The sequence below is a fragment of the Sander vitreus genome, chromosome 12 (assembly GCF_031162955.1).
Source record: "Sander vitreus isolate 19-12246 chromosome 12, sanVit1, whole genome shotgun sequence".
NCBI classification, from domain to species: Eukaryota; Metazoa; Chordata; class Actinopteri; order Perciformes; family Percidae; genus Sander; species Sander vitreus.
The window spans coordinates 8,799,772-8,824,335 of NC_135866.1; the positions used below are offsets into that span (position 1 = coordinate 8,799,772).

Consider the following 24,564-nt stretch of genomic DNA (forward strand, 5'->3'; position numbering starts at 1 on the left):
CATTGTGTTGCTCTATCCTATCGACTATTTCCTATATTTCTAAGCAGATTTTCAATGCTGTATTCTGATAAAATGAAATAGCCCCTGGGAACAGGCCGATTGCTTGGCTTCCAGTATTGCTGCCTGTAGCTTTCTCCAGAACCATTGTAACCCAAAATAACGTACAGAAGCCCCCCAAAGCAACCCAACTGTGCAGTATTGACTTACTGTGTACTTCTACTTCACAGGAAAACATTACTTCTACATTTACCTGACGAAGAAATGTTACATCTGAGATTTCAATTTTACTCACAAAATATCACAATTAAAAATATTAAACTAGTATCGAGCATTATATTAGAAATTAAAGCTCTACCTTGACCAGACATTAAGTCAATGTAAGTACATTGGGCTGATTTATTGCCTCACATTTGGCTTCAAGTAAACATTTGAATGCAGGGATATACTGTGCGGTATTGATAGCTTTAAAATGAATAGTTAATTTGAGTACTTCTTTTATAACACTGCCAATACCAACATTCCATGGACTCATGCGCACACACAGAGGGCCCTCGCTTTATTGTATGATACTCCTTTGCAGTGCATTTGATCTAAGAGAGCCTAAAATAATCCACGCAGGTGTGAACTGTAAATATCTCACAATGCTACTCTGCATTAGAGATCATTTCTGTCTATCACTGTTCCACAGGGCTGTCACTTTAAATGGTGTTTCTGTACTTGGAAAGACTCAAGGCAAAGAGGACATTGGCTTTTTGTCCTCCTTCTCTTGTGTGTGCTGCAGCTTTGCTTGTTGTCACACAGTCTATCCTATCTATCTAAATATCCGTCCATTTATGTATCATTTCTCGCCCCCCTTCATCTGCTTCCTCATCCTGTTATGCTGCTGCTGGCAACCTTCTAAAATCCTTCTCCAGCTCTAAGCTCATCTTCTTCTTCCTTGCCTCTTGTTTCACCGCTTACTTTATCACCGGGCAACAAAATGTCTGCCATATACGAGCCATGCCAAAGCCCTCCTTCCACTCCCTGTCTCTCCTTCCTCTGCTGTCTAACCAAGCTGCACAGCGGTTACGTAAGACCTAAGGTCAAAGTGTCACTGCCGTTGTCAAGGGAGACATAGAACAGAGGGGCTTTAGAGGAGATGTGCACGGGGTGAGAGAGAGGAGGAAGAACTACAGACACAAACGGACGAGAGGAAAAGCTGTGCAGAAAAGGCTAGAAAAATAAGGATTTGAAGATGTGTGCATACTACAAAAACACCAAGATGTCAGAATATATTTCATGTGGGCTAGCAAAACAAAAGATGAGGGAGAGGAAAGGAGTGAGTGCCTGTCTTTCTGTGTGTGTGTGTGTGTGTGTGTGTGTGTGTGTGTGTGTGTGTGTGTGAAACCGAAAACCGAAAGCTCTGTGCTCGGCTGCTCCACTAACCTAGTTTGAGTAATCTCTGCCTTCATGCCTTTTCATAACACTGCTGCCAGAGCATTGCATCATAAGACCTTCCATAAGACCCCACCACCACCACCCACACCCCACAGTCACACACAATTGTGTATAAGCACACAATTACATCAGACTCCTTTGTATCCATAGATCAAACTGGGAAGATGAGCTGCATAATTTGCAGGTGTGGGAAAAAATTATATATATATATATATATATATATGTATGTATAATAATTCCTTTTCCGAAATGTCTCATGATATATTGTCTCTAGAAGTGTTTGTTTCTGTTAAAGAAGGAAAAGAAAATCGCAATACTCAATACTATCGAATCCCAATAAAATAAAAAATCGCAATAAAAGAAAATTGCAATACAAATCGAAACGGCAGCCATGTATCGCGAAAGAATTGAACTGAGACAAAAGCATATATCATCCCAGCCCTAATAATTTGCTTATTTTTTTAAAGTACAAAATGTGCAAAGAAAGAGAGGATTCATACGGGCAAAAATTAACACATATGGGACAATTGTCAGTGGATAACATACTGAGATACAAATAAATAGCAGTATTCCTGTGGTAGGTTCCTGCACATCCTGTACAGAAATGTAAACATGAAACAGGAACCAGACTGCCATGTATCAAACTTTGTGAAGTCACTAGGTGTAAACTCTGAAGCTGCTTCACCGAGAATAAATTGAACGCTGGTGAGCAATCATTGGGAGAGCAGCCAGGGATATTTTCATAACGATACTCCACTAAGAACACTAAACAGGAGCAAAGCTCATTTAAGTATAGGTAGATAATAGCTCAAATAAATATTTTACAGGTCCACAAAATGAGTCTCTGAGTCGCTGCAGCAACTCTGCATATATATATATATATATATATATATATATATATATATATATATATATATATATATATTGCCATCTAATTTAAATTAATTTGTCTATATTCTTGTTTCTTTGGGAAAAGAGTGATTTTCATAAATATTATAACTATTAAAGGTGGCGGTTAAATATACAGTCTTAACTGAGTGGCATTGTACAGCAGCTAAGTCCCATTAGAGTGTTGGGGTGACAATTATTAGTATTATTTTTCTTATTTTGATTAATTGTTTGGTCTATACAACATGTCAGAAAATATTGAAAAAATGCTAATCATAAGCCCAAGGCGAACTATTCAAAATACACATTTGTCTGACAAACAGTCAAACACTTAAAGAAACAATAGTTAACTATTGTGTAAGGCTACAAAAAACAGCTCTCTTGTAAACAGAGAGCTGGTTTTTGTAGCTTGATAGCTTCATCCTGGTTGTTTTTTCAACTTAAGCAACACCTACTAATTAGATCTCAATTATTTATAGGCAACATTCTACACTGTTACAGTGACTGGTGTAAATTAGCCTTCATGAAGTCAGGAAAGTGAGGGAAACAGCACACATTAACGTCTCTTTTATTTATTTAAGGTTTATTTAGCAGGGACAATGCACACTAATAATACAATATACAATGTAACATGTGTCAGAATTAGCCAGGAGGCTATTTTCCATCTGCTGTCCCTGGAAAAAAGTTTGATCAAGTTTTAAAGCAGAACTACTTGTGGGTCTAATTGCCTTCCTATTATTTGCTGGAAAGTGATCATCTTTATTTCTCACTGCACCTCAGCACTTGTCAATCATTTGGCCAGCCACCTTAAACTCGCTCCTCACTGCGCGCTCCCGCGAGAGCTGCGAGAGGAGCTGTCGGCAGTGAGATCATGGGAGAGTCCACGCTTGGAGAAAGTAGGTTAGCAGGGTAGACTGAGAGGAAGGCAGGCAGAGCGCAAAGGGGGGATCCGATCACCGGTCGTCCACCGTTGGACTAGTCTGTCAAAAAAAGTTATTCGCCAGTGCGCCGAAGCTGTGACGATGCGATTAAAAGCGACTTTCTTCACCCTTTCATTTCGCTCGGACTTGACCGAGCGATAGAGGAGAAGAATTTTGGGTAGTTCTTTTTTTTTTTAATAGCCGTGCTTTACGCGAGCTGCATGCAGCCGGGACGAAGTTAATATTTACAGAGCAAGTTCACTCTGGCCCCAGCGGTTTATTCTCCTCTATTCTGTCACCTACATTAACCACATGTAGCCGAGTGTTTTTACCGTCCAGCCAAAAGAAAAGACAACATCACAATGAGAGGTACGTTGGTTTTATTTCGCAATAAATCTGTGCATGTTAAATTGAACTTGGTGAAGATCACAGTGTGCGTTTGTACGGGCTTGTACGGCACATGTGTGCGCACGGGGACTTGGTTCCAGTGCGCATTAATTCCTCATGACTGGATTATAGCTGCACAGCACAGAGCCCGAGGCTGCATGCTCCACACTTCAGTTCAACATGCAATGATAAACAGCTGGAGGAATATTCTTCAATCATGAGAATTTACTACTACCAGATCAATTCAGGTTTTTAATAATCTCTTTATGGTAAAATCATTTCAATTGCACACATGTGTAATTTTGCTTTATGGTTCATGGCAGTGCCAGATGTGTCTGTTTTTAAAGAAATATGATTCATATATATTACCTGGGGGAGTCCTTTTGTAAATTTTGCCAGGGGATCCATGTTAGAGTTATGCAATAAAAAAGGGAGGGGCATGAGAGGAGGTTGTTTTTTTTAAACCAAAACTGCAATTATGTAATCATGATGTTACTCGACCTTATCCGGTTTCTGATCAGGTAATGAAAACTAATTTCTTTTAAAAAGTGAACACTGTACACCTTCGCTTTAAAGAATAAGGCTATTTTCTGGCATGTATTGGTACACAGCCATTTCATTTTGTGATATTGTGTATATATATATCTATATATAGATATATATATATATATATATATGATACTGTATATATTTTAAAATAAAACATTTCTGAAAGTGCTTGCAAACCTTTCTTTTGCAGCATTGACTTGCCAAGGTAATTGTGAGTAGTGTTGGTGTAAGTAGTGTGATGTTGTGATGTGATGGCTGTGCCAGCATGGCTGACTGTGTGAGTGCACAGGGGCAGAGGGATCTTGCTGTTCCACTGACCTAGTTATGTCACCCAACATTATAGTGTGTACAGGCGTGCACTGACAGTCGGCCTTCAATGTGTCGTTCCATGACACAGGCTGAGCTTGAACTTGGGGCAGAGGGCAGCGGATCATTGTTAATAACAAGGAAGGTTGATACAGCCATCTGATTGTTTTTTTTGTTGTTTTTTTTTTTTATATCTGTAACATCCAAATATTTGTTAATTGAAATAGCCCTATAGTTATAAAACAATGAATAATAATATTAATATTAATAAAACAGCAGCACATAGGTGAACTACCGGAAAGACATTTTTTCCTGTGCACATATCACAAAAATCTTCATGCAGCAGTTTTTAGTTGCAAACAAACAGTACAGATCATATTTTAAATCATCCTTGTCTTAATGTTTAATCAATGTTTGGCTGTGATCTTGTGGAACAAGCTTCTCTCACCTTACAACCTTCTGTTGTGCAGGACAGGAGATTATCTGCTTTGTTTTTGCAGGGGAGGAAAGAGATGGATTTTGTGGGGGGAGGGTGGGGAGGGGGGAAGAAGCAGAGGGGGCCTCTGGTGGAGGGAGGTTCCATTTCTGGCTTGATATCTAAATGTAAACAAACCATTGGCCTCATAGCTCACTGCACTGTCGTTTCCTCACTGGAAAAACATGTCAGCGTTTTTATCCCAGTTTGAACATGCATACACACATTTGCACACACAGTTAGTCCACATTGTTGAGTCACTCCAACAGCTTTGGTATGCTGACAGAGACATGTTGTGATGTCTGCACCTCTGACACTTCCTGCGGTTCACTGTACTGGATAGCAGAGTGCACTTCTGCAGAATGTATCCATATTTATTACATGAAGACATAGTGAAAAATCACAAGACACATGGCGGGTAAAAGAGGCCTATGGCATTCTTAGCTCTGTTGTAATCCCCCTCTGTGGGCCTCAGCTTGGCCTCCACTGGTATTTGCATCTTTTAAAATAGAGCCCCTTGATTTGAATGCACTAGCAGCCAGACAGCCAGATTGTATATATGCATTTTAAGTATGTGAGTGAAGACTCTTCTTGTACTACTTTCAAGTAGTACAAGAAGTACTCTGTACTTCATTTATGTTCGTACTGTATTTATGTTGACACTGCGCTGTATTTATGTTCACCCTGCACTACAATAGCATTTGTACAATCCATTGTTTTAGCAACATAATCTTTTTAACCCAGTCTTACTTTTTAACAAAATCTCACTTCACTTCTACCTAACATTTTCATTTCTTACTGTTTCTTACTGTCTTACTATGTTACTTTATACACTTATTGACTCACTGTCTTCTTACTCTTATTTTACCTTGAATCTGACTGTGAGCAACTGCAACTAAACAATTTCCCAGAGGGGATCAATAAAGTATTCTGATTCTGATTATTAGAGAGTAAAATCCAAATATTTTGTGAGAGCTGCATGTTAGAGAATAGGGCTGTGTGCTACAAAGTGTCAAGTGTAATCAGTAAGACAGATCATAGATTCAAGCAGAGGTTGTGAGGTTGTTATGTTTTCATCTGAGAATATATCTGCTCTCCTCCAGTCCATCTCCGCATGCCTTGAGACTTTGCAAACACCTTGTGTTACTGAAATAGAGTCATCTAGAAAACACTGCCGTACTAACATGATTTCAAAAGATAAAAAAGCAACAAGGGCAAGGCAACCACAGTGGATTGTTGCTATACAGCTCTGAGCTGTGAGGCATGGCGCAACAAGTGCTTCAGCATTGCTAATGTGTATATTATAGAGCTCGAGCACAAGGCCGCTCACCTCCTATTGAGTGAGTCTTCTTATGCTGTCAGTCATTCTTCTGCCGATGTCATGAAAAAAATGAAAAGAACAACAGCTCCCATGATGCCTTGCGTTAATCTGATGCCCAAGGGCTAGTCTTGCATGCCAGACCTTCCTCCACAGCACTGCAGAGGAGGGTCTGGCTAGTCCACACAGCAATCCGGGATGGGAGTAAAACGTGCTCTGGTTTGATGGCATTTCTTTAAACCAATCACAATCGTTCTGGGCAGAGCTAAGCGCCAAGCGGAGCCGCGGTGCCGCTGCAAAATAGCCTCGGGAAGGAACTTGTTTTGGTGGAACATGTGTACGTTCAAAGGTTGTTTTAGTCGTTAACAGAAAACTCAGATTGGACAGATAGTCTAGCTAGCTGTCTGGATTTACCCTGCAGAGATCTGAGGAGCAGTTAACCATAGTCCTCATAGATCGACCGGAGTTTAAAATTACAACACAAAGAAAGCGGAAGGTAACGGACATCCGAAAACGGACATCCGAAAAGTGTGACATCCGGCGGAATTTCCGGCAGAACGAAAGCAATAGCGTTAGACTGCAGGTTATTGTGACTTGTGTAATAAGCAAACACCCTGCACTTGCATTAAAACAGGTTATACGATTATAAACAGTCAGAGAAGTGAGGTGTGTGTGTGTGATAGGTGATGGTGAACATGTGGAGGGTCAAAATTAATTTTTTTTTCTCCCTCTGAGCTATATGGACACACCTCCTGCTGGAGCATTATTGGCTGTTTGTTTCACATTAGATACCAAGAAGTGAAGAGTTGGAAGCAAAACGTCTGTGATTTGTCTCTGCCTCTCTCTACCCCATCCAGCCCCACTGAATTAGCCTTTTTTAGAGATAACAGTAACGGTTACACATTTGGGTGTACCTCACAAAGTAACCGTCCTACTGCTCAAACACCGTAAACACCGTTCTTTGTTTGCCGTTTGTGTGACTTATCATTTATCGGATATCACGCTAGCATTTTGTGACTGAGGGCGTTTTCACACCTGTAGTTCGTTTGCTTTGGTCCGAATCAGTTGGTGAGTTGTAAACTTGGAGAGATTTGCCCTCGGTCGGTTTGGTTTGGTTTCACACCTGGAAAAATCCAAGCGTACCAAAATGCATCATTACAAATCAGGCAAGAACGTCCAGCCATCTTAATGGTCGGATATGTCTGGGGGCGTAGTAAATACAGGAAGAAGGTCCTGTGTTCAGGTCTAGTGGTCAAACCATCTCATTTCATTAAAATTATCAGACATTGTTTCGCAAGAAACGTGACTACGTCTGCTCTGGTCAATGAGATTTCGCCTGCCGGCCGGGCGCCTGTTCCCCCACTTTACTGGCAGCTGGTTTGACCACTGGAGATACGAGTGACGGACAGCAATCCTGACTACAGTCTGCCTTGTGATAGAAACACTGCAAGCTGCTGCTTTTTCGTTCTTCATGTCAGTAGATTACAAACACACCTGACTACAGGAGACATTAGCTCAGACTTGTGGAGTACATATAGTTGGCAAGTGTTCGAGTACAGATCGATGCTCTCATCACAAACGAACCGCCCAGAGCTCAATGAGCTGCATCGAGCACCACCTCTTCAAGCAGAACCCCGGCACGCTTGTTTGGTCCGCTTTTGATGCGCACCAGAGATCGATTGCCGTGTTCTCACCTGCCCAAACGAACCGCACCAGCGGGGCAAACTAATTCTAGTTCGATTCAACCGAATTAAAGGCTGTCGGTGTGAAAACGCCCTTAGTTCATGTGTTAGTTGGGTAAGAAATGTAAAGCGCTGCATGCAGCTTTTTGTCATCATGTAGCAAAAAGCAGGACTGGTATTGACCTTCTCGGAATGCAGACTCTCTCTAGAGAGCTAAAGGTCAGATGCCTAAAGGACTGTTATTTTAGTGCAGGTCAGCAATTACATTCAGGGTTAAAGGTGACTGTAGCTTTAACCTTAGTGTGGCCACTGCTGCTGTTGTGTCTCATTCAGCATTGTTAGACAGTTGAATCTTTCATATCTGTAAAGTAAGCTCACTATCAGGGCCAAGCGGAATCTGCGGATGCAGAATTTCCTGCGGATTAGAAAACAAATCGAAATCAAAATAGATTTCTAGGCTAGCATCTGTGCTCTTTGCGTTTCTGAACCGACCATTCTTATATATATATATATATATATATATATATATATATATATATATATATATATATTATAATTATTTGATCAGTGGATAGGCAGAAAATGAGTCACTTTTGAAGCAACAATGCTCTTATTCTAGTTTCTCAAATGTGTATATCTGGTGGTTTTCTTTGTCTTATTTGACAGTAAACAGAATACTGCTGGGTTTTGGACAGTTGGTACAACGTTTAGGGCATTTTTCACTATTTTGTGAGGTTTTCTTTTACAGGAGGATAAATCAAGACAATGGAAAAGAGTAATCAATTCATAAAATATAAATGAGAAAGAAACACACTCCCACACCACTGATTAGTGTAACACAATATAGTTGTGCAAGCTACTGCTGACAATGGCCCTGAAGAAGACTTATTTCGGTTGCAATGCGTTGGTTATTTTAAATACATATTGCCATGGAAAATATAGGCATTTTCATTTTGTCACAAACCCTACAGTGTGCCTTGGATTGTTTTGGAAGGAGTCTTGCATTTGAAAGCAGATTCTACCCATGCAACAAGATGGAATACGCCCAGTACACCTGAAGTATCCAAAGAACACCTGTATGTGATCACTACAAAGACCCAGCAGAGCTTCTACTCCATTGTCTTCACAATAGGGCTGCACAATTAATCGCAATTTTATCGAAATCACAATATGAACTAGTGCAATATCCAAATCGCAGGGGGGGCGCAATATCTGTTAAAGGCAAAATATGTGTCAAACCATTCTAAAATAAGGTATTGTGGTGCTGCAGAGACGTCTCGGCCTACAAATCGTATCCTACAGACTAAAATCCTACAGATCCTCATATATATATATATTTCAGTGAAAATGAGAATAATGATACAAAAATGATCCTTCCCTCCAATATCGTGAATCATAATGCAATCGCAAGATCAGTCAAAATAATTGCAATTAGATATTTTCCTAATATCCTGCAGCCGTACTTCACAATAATAAAATAATTGTGAGCTGCAGCCCTATTTATTTTTTTTCTCTGTTGGTTCAGCGCTACAGGTCTTCAAGACGTCCCCGTTAATTTCCTGTACTTATTCTTTGTATGTAGGTAATTGGTTTAACTTGATAGTAATCTTTCATTTACCTGGGTTGTCCCTGGATATGGATTGTCAGAGAAGAAGAGTGAGACAGCATTGATGTGTGGTTGTAGCAATAGTGGTGGGCGGCTGGGCATCTGTGTAACTCTGGCTCTCAGCACAGGACAAGAATAGATCGGGTTGAAGCAGAGGCTCAATGTCAAAGACGGGGGGAGTGGGGTGAATAGCTGAAATTCAAGTTCAGAGTTTGTCTGCCTTGAGTGGACTGTTGCAAGGTATGGTAAAGGCTATTACGGTCAAATCAAACGTGGTTTATCATTAACAGAACAGTGGAGTGTTTGATTTTTGCATAGAAATCAGTACATACGGAAATAGTCTTATGGTAAATCAGTGAGTATTTGTGTTGGGTGTTAACCAAACTGGTTTGGTTCAGTTTGTCTTGGCTTATTACCATTGCCTTGCTTGGTGAATTGTGTTGTTATGTAACATGGCCAGTTGTGAGATTTAATCAAGGAGTCTTCAGGGAAATTTTTGAAGGGGGAAATCTGAGCAATGTTCAGCTCCACCTTAAAACTGGTTTGCGGAAAAGTCAGGATTATGCATGGGTTCCTCCTCCCTCTCCCTCTCCCCCTGCAGTGGGAAAGTGTGTCAGTAGGACAGAATGTGCACATGGGCTGACAGGCTACAGCGCCTGAGTGACGGAACACTCAGCCAATACTCAGCCAGCAGGAAAGAGAGAGTCTGAGGGGGGGGTGGTGGGGGTCGGGGTGTCAGTGTTGCTAGACTGAGCCTACTGAAGGAGTGTTGTGAGGAATGCTCACAGACCAGTTATATAATCATGAGATGAGGGTGGGGTGGAAGGAACCTGAGAGGAAAGGAGGGAGGGAGATATTTTTTTCCATTGCATGCCTGCAGCTGCCCAGATCAGTTTGAGTATTTTAGTCAACAGTTTTAGAGAAGAGACAGCCGACTGTGTTATTACAGTAAAGGGGAATATACTGAGGGTATGATATAGGTTGTGTTTTCCAGTACCCAAGAGTGCAACAATTCTGTCTCAATCACATAAACAAAAGTGGTTTTCCATACATCCTCAAGTTGTACAAATGACATTTTGTAAATCAGTCTGACACAGCAGGGCTGAGCAACAGCTATCTTTGTAGCTGCTGTTGTTTTCTTTCTCGGTTAAGAAAGAAGGAGTCTGTGTGTATGTGTCATGTGTGCAAGTGTCATGTGACTCCCTATCTTGTTTGTGTGCTCTGTTCCCTCATGGGGGCCACATGAAGGGTGCAGACAAACACAGTTCATGCCAAGTGATCTTCTCTTGTACTGCATATGCTTTTCAAGGGACAGTTTGTCTGCAGGGCTGTTGCCATCAATAGACAAAGGAATTCAAATATATGCGACTTCAGTGATGCTACATTGTCGCTCGCTCACTGACTGGACCCATTACAAGATGTTTTTGTTATTTGTCTTTGATTACTACACTCTGGTGCAAAGTACAGGATTTGTCTCTGTTCCAGTTTCTAAAATGTGTTAATAAATTCCTAATAATAATGATGAAAAATCATTAATAAAGTGTTTTACAAAACGATGTGAAATACAGCAAAGTTCAGAAGAAAAAAATAGGTTATGATAAAGGCATCCACACATGATTTTTGCTCGCTAGTCAGATAGATAGTCAGTTTTAAAGTCACGGTCCCCCCTGCTAATGAGGCATGTTTTAACCAGAAGGACTACAGACTAGCCTGGTTGACACCAGACCCTTCTCAGTTGTTACTAAGAGTGGGTCTGGGCAAGCTTCATTCGCAGCGCATTTCCAAAGGGGCGTCACCAACAGACGCCGCTCAAATGACTCTGTACGTAATTGGATAGTCCTTCAACCAATCAGACCAACGATCTGGGTGACGTAGCAGCGACAGCGGCATCAACGGGTTGCTGCCGAAGCGGTGGCCGTCATGTTGAATGTAAACAAAAAGCTGCTTGCCTTCGCTGCGCTATCGTCATCGTGTAAAGCCCGCCTCAGCGGTTGTGATTGGTGCCTCGGTTTGTAAAAATTGGAAATGGGCTTGAATGGGCTCTTGGTCAAATCTCAAATTTGCCGGAAGTTCATCAGGGTTTTCCCAGGCTAACTACAGACTGTACTCGAACTCAAAGGGGACCTGAAATGTATCTATGTGTCTAAACCTTCTAACATTGTCTGTAAAATCTTATAAAACAAAATCTGAAACTCAAGGGCTCCCAGCGAAGCGAAGGGAGGCAAAGATAGATGTAACATAAAAACCAAATGAAATAGAAATAAGCCTTGCAGATGCATTTGTATCAACTGGAGGCAGAGAGATGGCCTTCTAATATATGTCAGAGTACATAGAGTGACAGCAGTCTAACTGTGACAAGACAGCATGGGCGGCTTTTGTAAAGGTCTACAGAAGATACAAAGGAAAACATGATAGCACAACATTAATGACCAGGAAAAGAGAGTCAAAAACTGTGTCTTAAATATAGCTGGTTTGTTTTATAGTGATGGAGAAACTGCCAAGAGTTAAAGGATCTACTATTTTAATAAAAGCATTAAGCAGGAAGAAGTTCTGTTATAATTAGCACTTCAAAAGAGGATTAAACACAGGATCATTGTTGTGATCATGTTTCCGCCATCTTGTCAGATTTAAGAGAGACTAACTGTACAGCTGTATCATTAGCATACCATTGGAAATGCATATGTTTTGTGACAATATGCCCAAAGGTCTACAAATAAATGGAAAGTATTAAGAGACACGTAAGTGACTACTGGGTAACACCCATAGACTGTTAATATGAATCTTTATCTTTTTTTACAGTCTATATTAACACCAGAAGAGAGAGAGGCAAAAGTGTGGTAGGAGCTAGACTAGAGCTCAAACCAAGGAGGATAGCAGCAAACATTACTATTAGTTCATTCAGTTCATTATTAGTTTTGATAAAAACAGTTGTAGGGCCGCACAGAACACAGACGTCTGACTGGAGTTTAATAAAAATATTATTCATAAAGAAAATCATTGACAAAATCTTGGATAAAGTCTGGCACTCATATGTCAAATATGGGCTTCTGTAAAAGTGCGTGTTATGTCTGAGTGAGTGTATCAGTCAGGTATTATGTCAGTGTTTAGGTATTACCTGTCCACAGTATGACTCAAAAGAGTCAAACAAGCAGAAGATGTAACCGCTGCACTTCACTAAGCAGATGCTGACTGATGGTCTAAACTTTAGTCTACTTTGTATGTAGATCTGACCTCTCGACAATGTTGTTTTTGCTCCTGCAGCTCAGATCGAGGTCATCCCCTGTAAGATCTGTGGGGACAAGTCCTCAGGAATCCACTATGGAGTCATCACCTGCGAAGGCTGCAAGGTGAGGAGGAAACACAGGGAGTAAACCTGTGGCTACCAAACTTTACTTCAACCAAACAGTTTTATCTCAAATGTGCATGTCATTTACAGTGTATGTACATGTGTGTGTTTAGGGTTTCTTCCGTCGCAGCCAGCAGAACAATGCCATGTACTCTTGTTCCCGCCAGAGGAACTGCCTGATCGACCGAACTAACCGCAACCGCTGCCAGCACTGCCGCCTACAAAAGTGTCTGGCTTTGGGCATGAGCAGAGATGGTAAACACACACAAAGAACACACTGTATCCTCTTTACACACTTCCTTTAACCATGACATTCATCAGTAAACCTTTATTGCAGCTGAGTTTTACACATGGGACGTATGTGTGTTCCTTTTTAATTTAAAGCTGACACCAGGAGCAGTTGAAGCCCTTAGCGCTAACGTTTCACATTAGCCGTCGCAGGAGGGCTCGCCACTTGTTGCCCTGTTTTTTAGTTTGTCGAGAGAAAACAAAAACAGTATACAGACTGAAGAGGCGATGGACTGTCATTGAAAACGGTATATAAGGACTGGAAGATACAGTACTTATAGATAAGGTGGCGTGGCACACAAAGAAGATAATTTAGCAATTTGATTGAGGTGACATGTAGAAACCAGATGTGAAATTCATTAGGTTTGTGGCCGGGTTGGCTCAGTGGGTAGAGCAGGCGCACATATATTGAGAGGTTTATGCCTCGACGCAGAGGTCCAAGGTTCAAATCCGACCTGTGATGATTTCCTGCATGTCTTCCCCCTCTTTCTCACCTAGCTGTCCTGTCAAAATTAAAGGTGGAAAAGCCCAAAAAATAATCTTTTAAAAAAAGAAGAAATTCATTAGGTTTGGCCACACCAAACTTGCAAAATCTCTGCACTAAAGTAAAAAATATGAATAAAATATGTTATATAAATCTTATTTAAATATACAGTATATATATATATATATATATACAGTATATACATTAATTTTAGCCCTACACTAAGTATTTACAGTGTAAGGTGTCTATGAATTGTTTTTGTTTGTCTGTTTGTCTACTTTAATGTATTTTCTCTCTGCAGCGGTTAAGTTTGGTCGTATGTCCAAGAAGCAGCGTGACAGCCTCTACGCTGAAGTGCAAAAACACCAGAAGTCCCAGGAGTGTGTGAGTTCTGCAGGCGGGGGCTCCACTGCTCTGTCTTTACCCAAGAAGGACGGTGTCTGTGGGGTGGAGGATGGCGAAGAGGCTCTGAGCCGGTCCTACAGCAGCGGGGGCTCCACCCTGAGTGACCTGGATGACATCGCAGCGCTGCCTGACCTGTTTGACCTGCCGCTGACTCCCGAGGAGGCCAGCAAGTACTGCAGCCTGGAGGTGGTCAGCGGCGGATCCAGCACTGGGAACACCTCCAACTCATCGTCCTCGTCCTCCTCTCCCTCATCCCTGTCCAATCAGAATTCCCCCCGGCAGACTATGCTGGACGGGGCAGACAGCAACGGGATCCAGCTCCTGCATACACACTCTCACACGCACCCGCTGCTGGGACACACACGTGCACTGCTGGACCATCTGCCTGATGACTGCTCGATAACAGACCTTGGCGAGTACTGATCATGATAAATAACACATCATTTCTTCTTTTGTTCACTCATTACCTACAGAAACACAGGGTGTACAAGAATACCTCAAAACTTCAAATGTTGATTGGGGTTTTTATTGAATGAAATATATCTTTGGTCCAATTGCTTTTTCATGTAATTTCCCGCTGCATGCTCCTAATGCAAACTCAACACTTCCAACTGCAACAGCAGTTCAGGCAGCATTATTCCTTTCCTTGTGAAACATTTGCCATAAGTGTTGACTTTCAATAACAGCAATTTACAGTAAGATGGCAAGGCAAAGCAGAATCTATTATAGTTTATATATCAATGAGTAATAATGGTATTCCTGGTACAAAAGAGTATGACATGAGCATGTACTATTGGATATGAAGCTTTAAGAAATGAATACAGTAACTGTTGTTGTTTTTAACCCTGGCCATCATCTGCTTTTATCGTAGAATATACAGTAAATTATAAAGGAAATTAAACTCAATGCAATAAAGGCTAGTGCTGTCAGTTAAACGCGTTATTAACGGCGTTAACGCAAACCCATTTTAACGGCGTCAATTTTTTTATTGCGAGATTAACGTTCGTTTTGGCCTAGCAAACTGAGAGACTGTTTTTTCCACATGCTGTTGCAACAACTAGTAACGTTAGAAAAACTACAACACCACACCGGATCTAGCTAGACCGGAAACAAAACAACAGGCACGCCGCACACACTTGTTTGGGCTCGCGAGCCGGCCAAATAATAGAGTTAGAATAGATGAAAATGTGTGATTAATTGCGAGTTAACGATGACATTAATGCGATTAATCACGATTAAATATTTTACTCGTTTGACAGCACTAATAAAGGCAAATCTTATTTGTAAAAAAAAAGATTGATTCAATGAAAACAAACAAAGATGACGCACAAGGACATATCTCATAAATATGTTATGCAAAAAAACAGAATGATACATGGCAGATGGAACAGCAAAACAGGACAAGGACAAGATTGAATGGGCAAAACAAGCAGGAAACACGCAACATGAAACAGGCATGAGACATACAGCAGTATAAGCTCAAACACAGGGACAGAAAGAGATGGTGGTGTAGGGGTATTTATAGAGGTGAGGAAGCAAAGGCATTTTTTTAAAGTGGTGTCTCTAGAGGCCTTGAAGAAGATTACATTTGTATTTCATTTGACATCATTATGGTTGCTGGCAACAACAAACTGCAAGCAGGCTTTGAATAGGGCTCTGGGGACTTTTAAAAGAAGCAGTGAGTAAATATTGTGACTGGTGGGTATTATAAGTGCAGGAGGTGGAAAAGATCCAAACAGAAATAAATAAAATAAGTAGATGAGCCGTTAGCACTTAATCTTGTCGGTGGCATCAGTGGCAAACTTTACCGGCAGAGTGCTGCAAAGCATCTAGTTATTCAGGGTCACACTGCCATGATCTGTGGATATGTAAATAATACCACTTACACTCAAACCTGCTGCCACTACAAACAACACTGATGCTTATTTATGTATGTGTTTTCTGTCTTTCACAGAGCGCATCACTCAGGGTATTGTTAAGTCTCACTTGGAGACGTGTCAGTACAGCAGTGAAGACATGAAGAGATTCACCTTGGTACAATACGCACCTGAAGAAATGCGTGCTTACCAAAGCAAGGTACATGATGCACACTTTAAACCCTGTGTGTGTGTGTGTGTGTGTGTATGCTGCCTTCACATGTATTTATAGCAATGTATCAATACTAAATCAGAATAACAGCTCAGTGTCATTCGCTGTTTGTATTAATGCTCTATCTTTTTATGGGCATTAAGGCGGGTATGAGCACTGTAATTTCCATTTTTATGGATGAAATAAACTTAACTTGACTTGAATGTCCGACCGTTACATTCAAGCCATTGCCAAATGAGTTGATACAAAGCTTATTAAGCTTATCAGCTCCACAAAATTCTCTCTGTATTTCTCAGTATGGCTATGTTTACAAAACTGTGTAGACATTGGCGCGCAGCAGCTCGAGTGACGCGTTTTACGTCACCGCAGAGAAAGGACAACAGCAGCGTTCAACTTTGGAGACGAAGAGGACTTAAAAATTACAAGATATTTTCCTCTTCTGAAGAGTCAATGTTTTTTTAATCCTCTGTGACCTCCTTGGTAGGATGGGTCAAACACTATTACATTACATGTCATTTAGCTGATGCTTTTATCCAAAGTGACTTACAATTGCTATATATGTCAGAGGTCACACGCCTCTGGAGTTACTAGGGGTTAAGTGTCTTGCTTAGGGACACATTGGTTGATGTATCACAGTGGGAATCGAACCCAGATCTCCCACACCAAAGGCATGTGTCATATCTACTGTGCCATGACCACCAGTCGGGGTGGTGCGCGTGATCACCGAAGGCTTGCGTCATGTCGATGGACCGACAGTGTTGTTGTCATTACTTAGAAGTCCTCATGGGGGCGACAGAAACTACGCACTACTATAGCTTAAAATACAATATCAATAAAAAGAAAACTAACTTAATTGGCTTACATTGTGTAGGCAAATCGTAACTGTAATTTGCACGCAAAAATCAAACTAGCTTGCACAAGTACTGAATATGATGATGAACAACTACTATGCTGAAGGGATGTCAATTGACTTGTAACACTCTTTATTTGTGTCACTTTTTTCCAGTCAGCTGAGTGGATGTGGCAGCAGTGTGCACACCACATCACTAATGCCATCCAATGTGTGGTGGAGTTTGCCAAACGCATTGCTGGCTTCATGGACCTGTGCCAGAATGATCAGATTATATTGCTGAAAGCCGGTCAGTGTCTAAAAATGCTCACATCTCAAATACTTAATTGACAGAGTTCATTCTTGCAAGGTAAATAAAGTCGAAAACTTGCTAACTTTGGTTCCTTCCTGTTTTTTTTGTCTCCAACCTTCTACCTTTGCCTTTTTTTGCCATTCATTTATTTGTTGTAATAAATTACACATATGTGGTTCAAACACTGGGGAAAAAACAAATGACTTACTGTATATCTTACTTATATGACAATGCATTTACTCTATGTAAATCTTTTGAACTTTGTGGATATCCATGTTATCCTGTTGATTTTTAAACGGCTCAAAAATATCATTATATATGCTGTGCACCAATCTGGGTCAATTTTATTTACATTTTGTTGTGGTGTTTTGTGCATGTTGGAGCATCTTTGGCCCTCTCTGTCCCTCCCTTTCCCCTTCCTCTTCTTTCTCCATCTTTCTGTGTCCTTGCCTCTATCTGTGGCTACCCTTCCAGGCTGTCTGGAGGTCCTGCTGATACGTATGTGCCGAGCTTTCAACGTCAACAACAGCACTATTTTCTTTAATGGGAAGTTTGCCCCGGCTCAGTTCTTCAAAGCACTTGGTAAGTATCAGATGTAGTTGTGTAAGCTCTAAAGCATTCATATATTTGACAGGGTGACACATGAAAGCCTCTTACGTTTCTCACTCTTTATCTAAGTTAGAAAGTCTTTTTCACACGCACTATGCTGTAATCACCATGAATGCCTAGGAAAATGCCTCTGCTCCTAAAGAGATACCTCTGCATTGGCTGATAGAAGGAATTCTTTTTTTTAAATGACCTGACTGGTACTTTGTTGATAAAATGACTCTATAAGACAGTAATGTCAGCTTCAATATTGTCAATAGCAGTTCCTTAAAGTGCTCATATTATGCTTTTTGGCTTTTTCCCTTTCCTTTATTGTGTTATATATATTTTTGTGCACATTATAGGTTTCACAAAGTGAAAAAGCCCAAAGTCCACCCCAAAGGGACTTACCATCTCCAACAGAAAACACTGTTCACAAACAGTTTCAAACAGCTCTATTGTAGTCCAGCCTTTACTTCTGTGACGAACGTGCGTCACTTTGTAACACACGTTATAATGCTCGCCTAGCTGCTAGCGTGGCACGCCCTCATACTCTGCTTCTGACTGGCTAGTAGTCCTTACCTAGGTACTGAGCATGTGCGACTCCCAACAAAGATGGAACAGAAGTGAGATGTCTCACTCTGTAGCTAAAACAGAGAGCTCAACACACAGGGTGAAAAGAGGAGCTGCAGCAATGTGCAGTACAACAAAAATATGGTGTTTTTTGAATATTTATTAAACCACATAAACCTATTCTGGTACAACCTTTAAATACAATTATGAACCTGAAAATGAGCATAATATGAGGTCTTTAAGGCGACATAATTGAAAGCCTCCAGCTGGATGTTAGTTTTGAATTTCTGAAGCACTGTCTTGTCTCTTTAGTACCACCAGAACTGTTTTATTACCAATGCAGCCTAATGGGAAAAAACACACCAGTAAACAGTGTAATAAACTCATTTAAGGGAAAATTACCCGAATTGTGTCATTTTAAAAAGATATATTATGTCAGTCTATACAGCAGTTTCTCTGTGAGAAAAAGAAATGTATTCCTCATCGTCCCAGGTATCTGCTGGGTCTGTTAATTCAATTCAGCAGCACTTATACATTCTTAAAGCTATTATTGTTGTCAATTAATGTATTGATTTCCTGTGTTTATGCAGGTTGTGATGACCTGGTCAGTGCAGTGTTTGATCTGGGAAAAGGATTCTGCCGTCTACAGCTGTCTGACGAAGAGATGGCTCTGTTTAGCGCTGCCGTTCTTTTTTCTCCTGGTGATTATTATTTTTTATCTCTTTCTTGCTCACACAAACATGTTCGTGAAGAAGTGCACATTATACTGCAATATCGTAGTAGTCTATGCAATGCTGTTCTGTCCTTGGTTAAGAAGACCACACTGGTATTCAAAGCCACACAACATATTTTTTGTTGTAGATGTGTCACACGTGTAGATTTTCAATTTGTTATTGCAGGTTATTTCACTAATTTGTGAAGGGTTTTCATTATAACTGGTCATTATTCCCCATGTGTCTAACTTCTGACTTTAGAAAGCAAAGAAAGGACTTAGTACATGACGTCATCTCTTAAATAATGCTGGACATCTTTAAAAGCCGATCCTTTCATCCTGTGAAGCCAGACATTGTTTGAACTCACAGAACTTAAAGCCCCTGAACACCCACACAGGTGTTTTCAGTCATGGGCGTGCTAGTCTTACAGGGAGGTGTGTTCAGGTGAATTCTTAGCGTATTGCTATCTTGTGATCGTGCCATTGACCAACAAAAACCTGGTCTAAAGTCAATAGCGCAGCATTTCATTGTTATTTTAACAGCAAATTAGTAAAATGTGCCTAGGCTTATGCACAGCGCACACATACTATGCTTGTTACACACACAGGGGAGCGCAGCAGCACACAAACATGCTAAAGATTACAAATAAAAATATTACGGTGCAAATCCGGCATCATAATAGCAATGCGCCAAGGTACAAACGCGCCTGGCTTTTAAAGGGAATGGGAGATGACACTCTGATTGGTTTATTGCATGTTACGCCCAAACCACACCTATGAATTAATGAAGACACTAAGTACAACCCTTTTGAACCATGCACTCGGCGCACGGACCCTTTTTTCCGCCGTCAAACTAGCAAAAGTGGATTTGGACACGCCCTAAACGCACCTGCGCCATGCGCTTCACGCCATGCGCTTATATCGTTAAAATAGGGCCCTAAAAGTGGACTCAGGAAGATGTCAATCTCTCAGTCTAACCACACCCACACAGTCCTGGAACATATCCAATCAGCCACATTAACTATAAACACCTGTGTGGGTATTCAGGGCCTTTAATTGTACATTATAGTGGGGATCCTAAAGTTTCTAAACATATCTAATATGTCAGGCTGAATTTTGGGAAATGTGTTAAATGTGATGTGCATGACTTCTCATATATTTCCATTTGATTGAATGGTGCAGCCATTAAAGAAAGTCTTGGATTTGGATAGTTCACTCAGTGTACACGTCATACTCGTCAATCAGGAGCTGACATGGAATATATACTGTCGGACAATGTGGATTGAAGCTACTTAAGGAGAAGCAAAACTGTAAGTTAATGTGTTTGTAATTTTTTTGTCCTGTAGATCGACCCTGGCTAACAGAAGGCCAGAAGGTTAAGAAACTCCAGGAGAAAGTCTACCTGGCTCTGCAGCAGTGTCTACACAAGAGTGGTGCTTCAGACGAGAAACTGGACAAGGTAAAGCAGTCGCAGCTCTTCCTAAACGCATACAAATGTACACACATAAAGACACACATTCATGAATTAACCTTTGTGTATCTTCTGTCCCCACAGATGGTGTCCAAGCTGCCCACAATGAAGTCTATCTGTAACCTCCATGTTGATAAACTCGAGTTTTTCCGTTTGGTCCACCCAGATACCGCCTACAGTTTCCCACCACTGTACCGGGAAGTGTTTGGCAGCGAGATGTCTCTGCCGGACTCCACCAACCGCTAGACAGACAGACAGACAGAGCGATAGACAAACAAGAGAGATGGAGAGAGTATATTAAGAAGTAGGGAAGCAAAAAAAGGAGAGACAGAGAAGGATAGAGATGTTGAAGCTCAACAACCAGCAGTTATGAGACAATCCAGAACTTTAAATACTCCGCCTCCAATGATCCCAAAGTAGTCCTCCACTTTCCCAGCAGGCAAAGCACCTTACACTACAGACCACACATGCACATGGTCCTCTGCATATTGTAGCATTAACAACAAGCGGATGGGCATCCTAATAATAACAGTCCACTAGCCATGAGACAGCTCCAAGCTTTAACACTTGTTTAACATCAGATCCACTGAGGATCACCCAACCAGTAATGAATGTACCTCACCAATAAGCACCAGTGCATAAGCCAGAACCCAACAACAGTGAATGTACAACCCTGCCACTCTGAGACAGAGTTTTACATAAAGTATTAGAATGAAGTTGTGTTGATCCACAGGTCTCACTATTAAAACAGCTCTCAGTCAATATTTCTTTCTATATTAGGCTGATACATCTCAGTTTGGTACACGTGTATTCATACAGACAATATCCTTGTACTGACCATCAATTAGGGACCAAGAGTCATTTTCTCTGATATAAAAAGAAACACACAGATATGATATGACTCACAGCTTCGGCTGACCTCTTTAATCAGCTGAGAACCAGCTTCCCACACATTTAGACGGTGTTCGGTGCTGTCTTTTTGTAAACTCTTGTAATGCAATGAGAAACCTCAGTCCCACGCACCCCTTTCCTTGTAAATGCCACTTAGAGACAGGACAAGATGAAATTATCTTTAATTTATATACACATTTATAAACAAATATTTTAAATAAAAATGTAAATAGATGACTATATGAGTATATGGAGAGAGTTAGAATGTGTGAGTTCAGTTAAGAGAGAAAGGGAGAGAAAAGTGCATCGTAAGAGATAGAGAAAAGATGGATACTTCAGGAAAACTAATATTTGGACTCAAATCGTTTTCTGGACTACTTCCTCTCTTTTGACAGTACTCTCAGGTTTCCATGGCAACGACCCCCTCTTGCCCTGATGGCAAATCCAGCTGGGTTAGGCGCGGTCATGACGCAAACGACGGGGGTGGACACTTGTTGGTGTAGCAGGTGGGGCAGTGTCCCATAAACAAAGACGAAAAAAAACATTGCCTTGGTCTTGCATTTAAACTGAGAGATTTCCGTCTGCGCTGTTGCTGCTGCCACCCTCGGCTAAAAAAGACAGGAGGACAAACAAGGACACTAAGAAAAAGACAAAAGCAAGGCAAAAGATGACTTCATGAACGATATAATAAAATACACAGGGTTTCCCTACCTGTTTCTAACCAGCAGTTAGTACAGTATGTGTAGTATATTGTCTTTCACTTATAATGTTTCACTTGGTTACAGGCCGGAACGATGATGATCCATAATATGTATTGTAAAACCTCCATGCTGGTTGGAACAACTGTATTATTTTGTACATTTGCTGTTCCTATGTCCTTTAGTCCCGAACCCAGCACTTGTCCAAACACCAAGCACTTGTACTTTTCTCTTCCTCACTGGACACTAGTCTAAGGCCAGACAGAGCTACCAGCTGCCCCCCTGAGTTGGGCCTCAATGCCAGTAAGACTTTTCAGTCAATCTGCTTTATTATTTTAGTTTTTTATTCAATATCTGTCACACAAGGTCACCCATAACTGTTTACATTTTTCATGTACGTAAATCACACGCTCTCTGAAGGTTGTCATCACATTGAGATGATGATGATAATGTCTTACTCGGGGTGCTGTGAAGTTCTTGAGCAGAGTCTGAGTACCTGCCTCTCAGGGAGCTAGCTGTGGTCTCTTGTCCCTTTTTATTACCAGTGTAATCTTTTAGCCCCGTGCTCCTCACACCTTTGCACCTAATATGAGACCCTTAACCATAATCACTGTGGACGTAAGTTCTATTTTTGTGAATGTTACTCACAAAGTGTCAAAGCCCTTCCCATTTGTCCTAATATCGTGACATCAAATTTACAAAACATAGGAATAAAAATAAAAAAAACAACGAATAAATCAGTTAGAGTTAAATATGAATGCATTATAAGGGTTTAATGTTTCTTTTTGCTGTGATTTTCATTTGTCTTTTATCCACCTTTTTCTTTACGTGTCTCCACTTTTGTCTTGAAAAGTCAGTGATCTATTTTTTTTTAATTGAAAAAAGATTAGGTACAAACAAAAAAGAATAGTTTGTCTCCCTTCTCGTTCCCTGTTTGACAAAATGTACAAGAGGTATATTAATAGTCCAAAAGTAACTGAGTTACACAGCTCGATATATATTGTTGTCCAATGGGATACATTATATGTGGTTTTAAGAATGTAATAAATGTTTTTTTTTTTCTTTTGAAATGTTTGATTGAGTCTTATTTCAACACGAATGTGGCTTTCATGTTGATATGCATGTATGATGGGTCTTTGCATATTGTTGACTGGTCAGACGTCTAATCAGTCTCTAAAATCACTGATCTGATATTATAATCCTGCTTCTGCAAATGTAAATGGCTACAACGACTGAATTTCAAGTTTTGAATCACAGACTAGCATTTGTGTTGTGTGCATACTGTATTCCTTCCATGTCAACAAGTGCAACTAGAAGTCTATCAAATGACAAAAAAAATTATCAGCAACAATTCAGATAAACAATCATTAAAGTAATCAATCAATCAAAAAGTCTAACCATGTTCTGGTTGCAGCTTCTTCAATATGAGGATTTGCTGTTTTTCTCCGTTATATATCATAAATGAAATATTATTGTCGAACATTTAAAGTTGAATGTAAAAGTTCATGTCTACCTTGGAAGCAGTAGTTTGACAAAACTACCGCATCTGCGTAGCCTGACAAGCCAGACCCACATCAAGATGTTGGGTCTGGGAACTCACCATTGACAGGGCTCAATCCGAGGGGCGGGATAAACAGTTGTCTTTCAAATTCCCTCTGCACGCAATAGGATAGAGCTACAAACCAGGCAGAGCAACGAAGAAGGTAGCGAAGCTAGTTGATAGATTAAACTTTTGCTGTATCTGGTCGGCAAAACTCCGAACACATCTTCCTTTCTTAAGAATGATTTCAGTGCCGTTCTTTGTTCTTTTCTCAAAGTAAAGCTTAACGCCAAGTCTTCCAGAAGACCGCTGTTCCCAGCAGCAGCAGCCATAAGCCCGCCCACTGACTCTATACACGATGTGATTGGCCTGACCAGAGTTTGGTTTTTCTAGCTCGCAAGCCAATGGAGACCCCTGGCTGCAAATTAAATTTGCTGCCGGGTGCGTCTAGATTTCTAGGCTAGCATCTGTGCTCTTTGCGTTCCTGAACCGACCATTCTTCTATATGTATGTATGTATGTATATATATATATATATATATATATATATATATATATATATATTTATAGGCCTATATGTTGTTGTTGTTACCGTTGAAAGCGCCTATAGTATAGTTGTGACATCAATGTGTCAGCAATTAATTCATTGTGTCATTTTGCAAAGACAGAAGGATGTTTGGATGCATGATTTGTGTGTGTGTGTGTGTGTGTGTGTGTGTGTGTGTGTGTGTGTGTGTGTGTGTGTGTCCGTGTCCGTGCGCGCGCGCTTTGACC

At 40.7% G+C, this 24,564-nt stretch overlaps 1 protein-coding gene across 1 annotated transcript; it reads left to right on the forward strand.

The window, feature by feature from the left end:
* The first annotated feature begins 3,172 nt into the window (after positions 1–3,172).
* On the forward strand, positions 3,173–23,321 carry LOC144526230 (nuclear receptor ROR-beta-like). The gene is made up of 10 exons (XM_078263542.1): positions 3,173–3,614; positions 12,830–12,915; positions 13,028–13,169; positions 13,988–14,503; positions 16,046–16,167; positions 17,186–17,318; positions 17,796–17,903; positions 19,070–19,180; positions 20,538–20,650; positions 20,747–23,321. The coding sequence occupies exons 1-10, from the start codon at positions 3,608–3,610 to the stop codon at positions 20,906–20,908; spliced, it is 1,500 nt and encodes a 499-aa protein (XP_078119668.1). The 5' UTR covers positions 3,173–3,607; the 3' UTR covers positions 20,909–23,321.
* Positions 23,322–24,564: the final 1,243 nt, after the last annotated feature.

Coding starts and splice junctions, on each gene's coding strand:
- LOC144526230 (XM_078263542.1), top strand. Junction 12,916..13,027: donor TCACCTGCGAAGGCTGCAAG/GTGAGGAGGAAA, acceptor GTGTGTGTTTAG/GGTTTCTTCCGTCGCAGCCA. Junction 17,904..19,069: donor TCAGTTCTTCAAAGCACTTG/GTAAGTATCAGA, acceptor GTGTTTATGCAG/GTTGTGATGACCTGGTCAGT.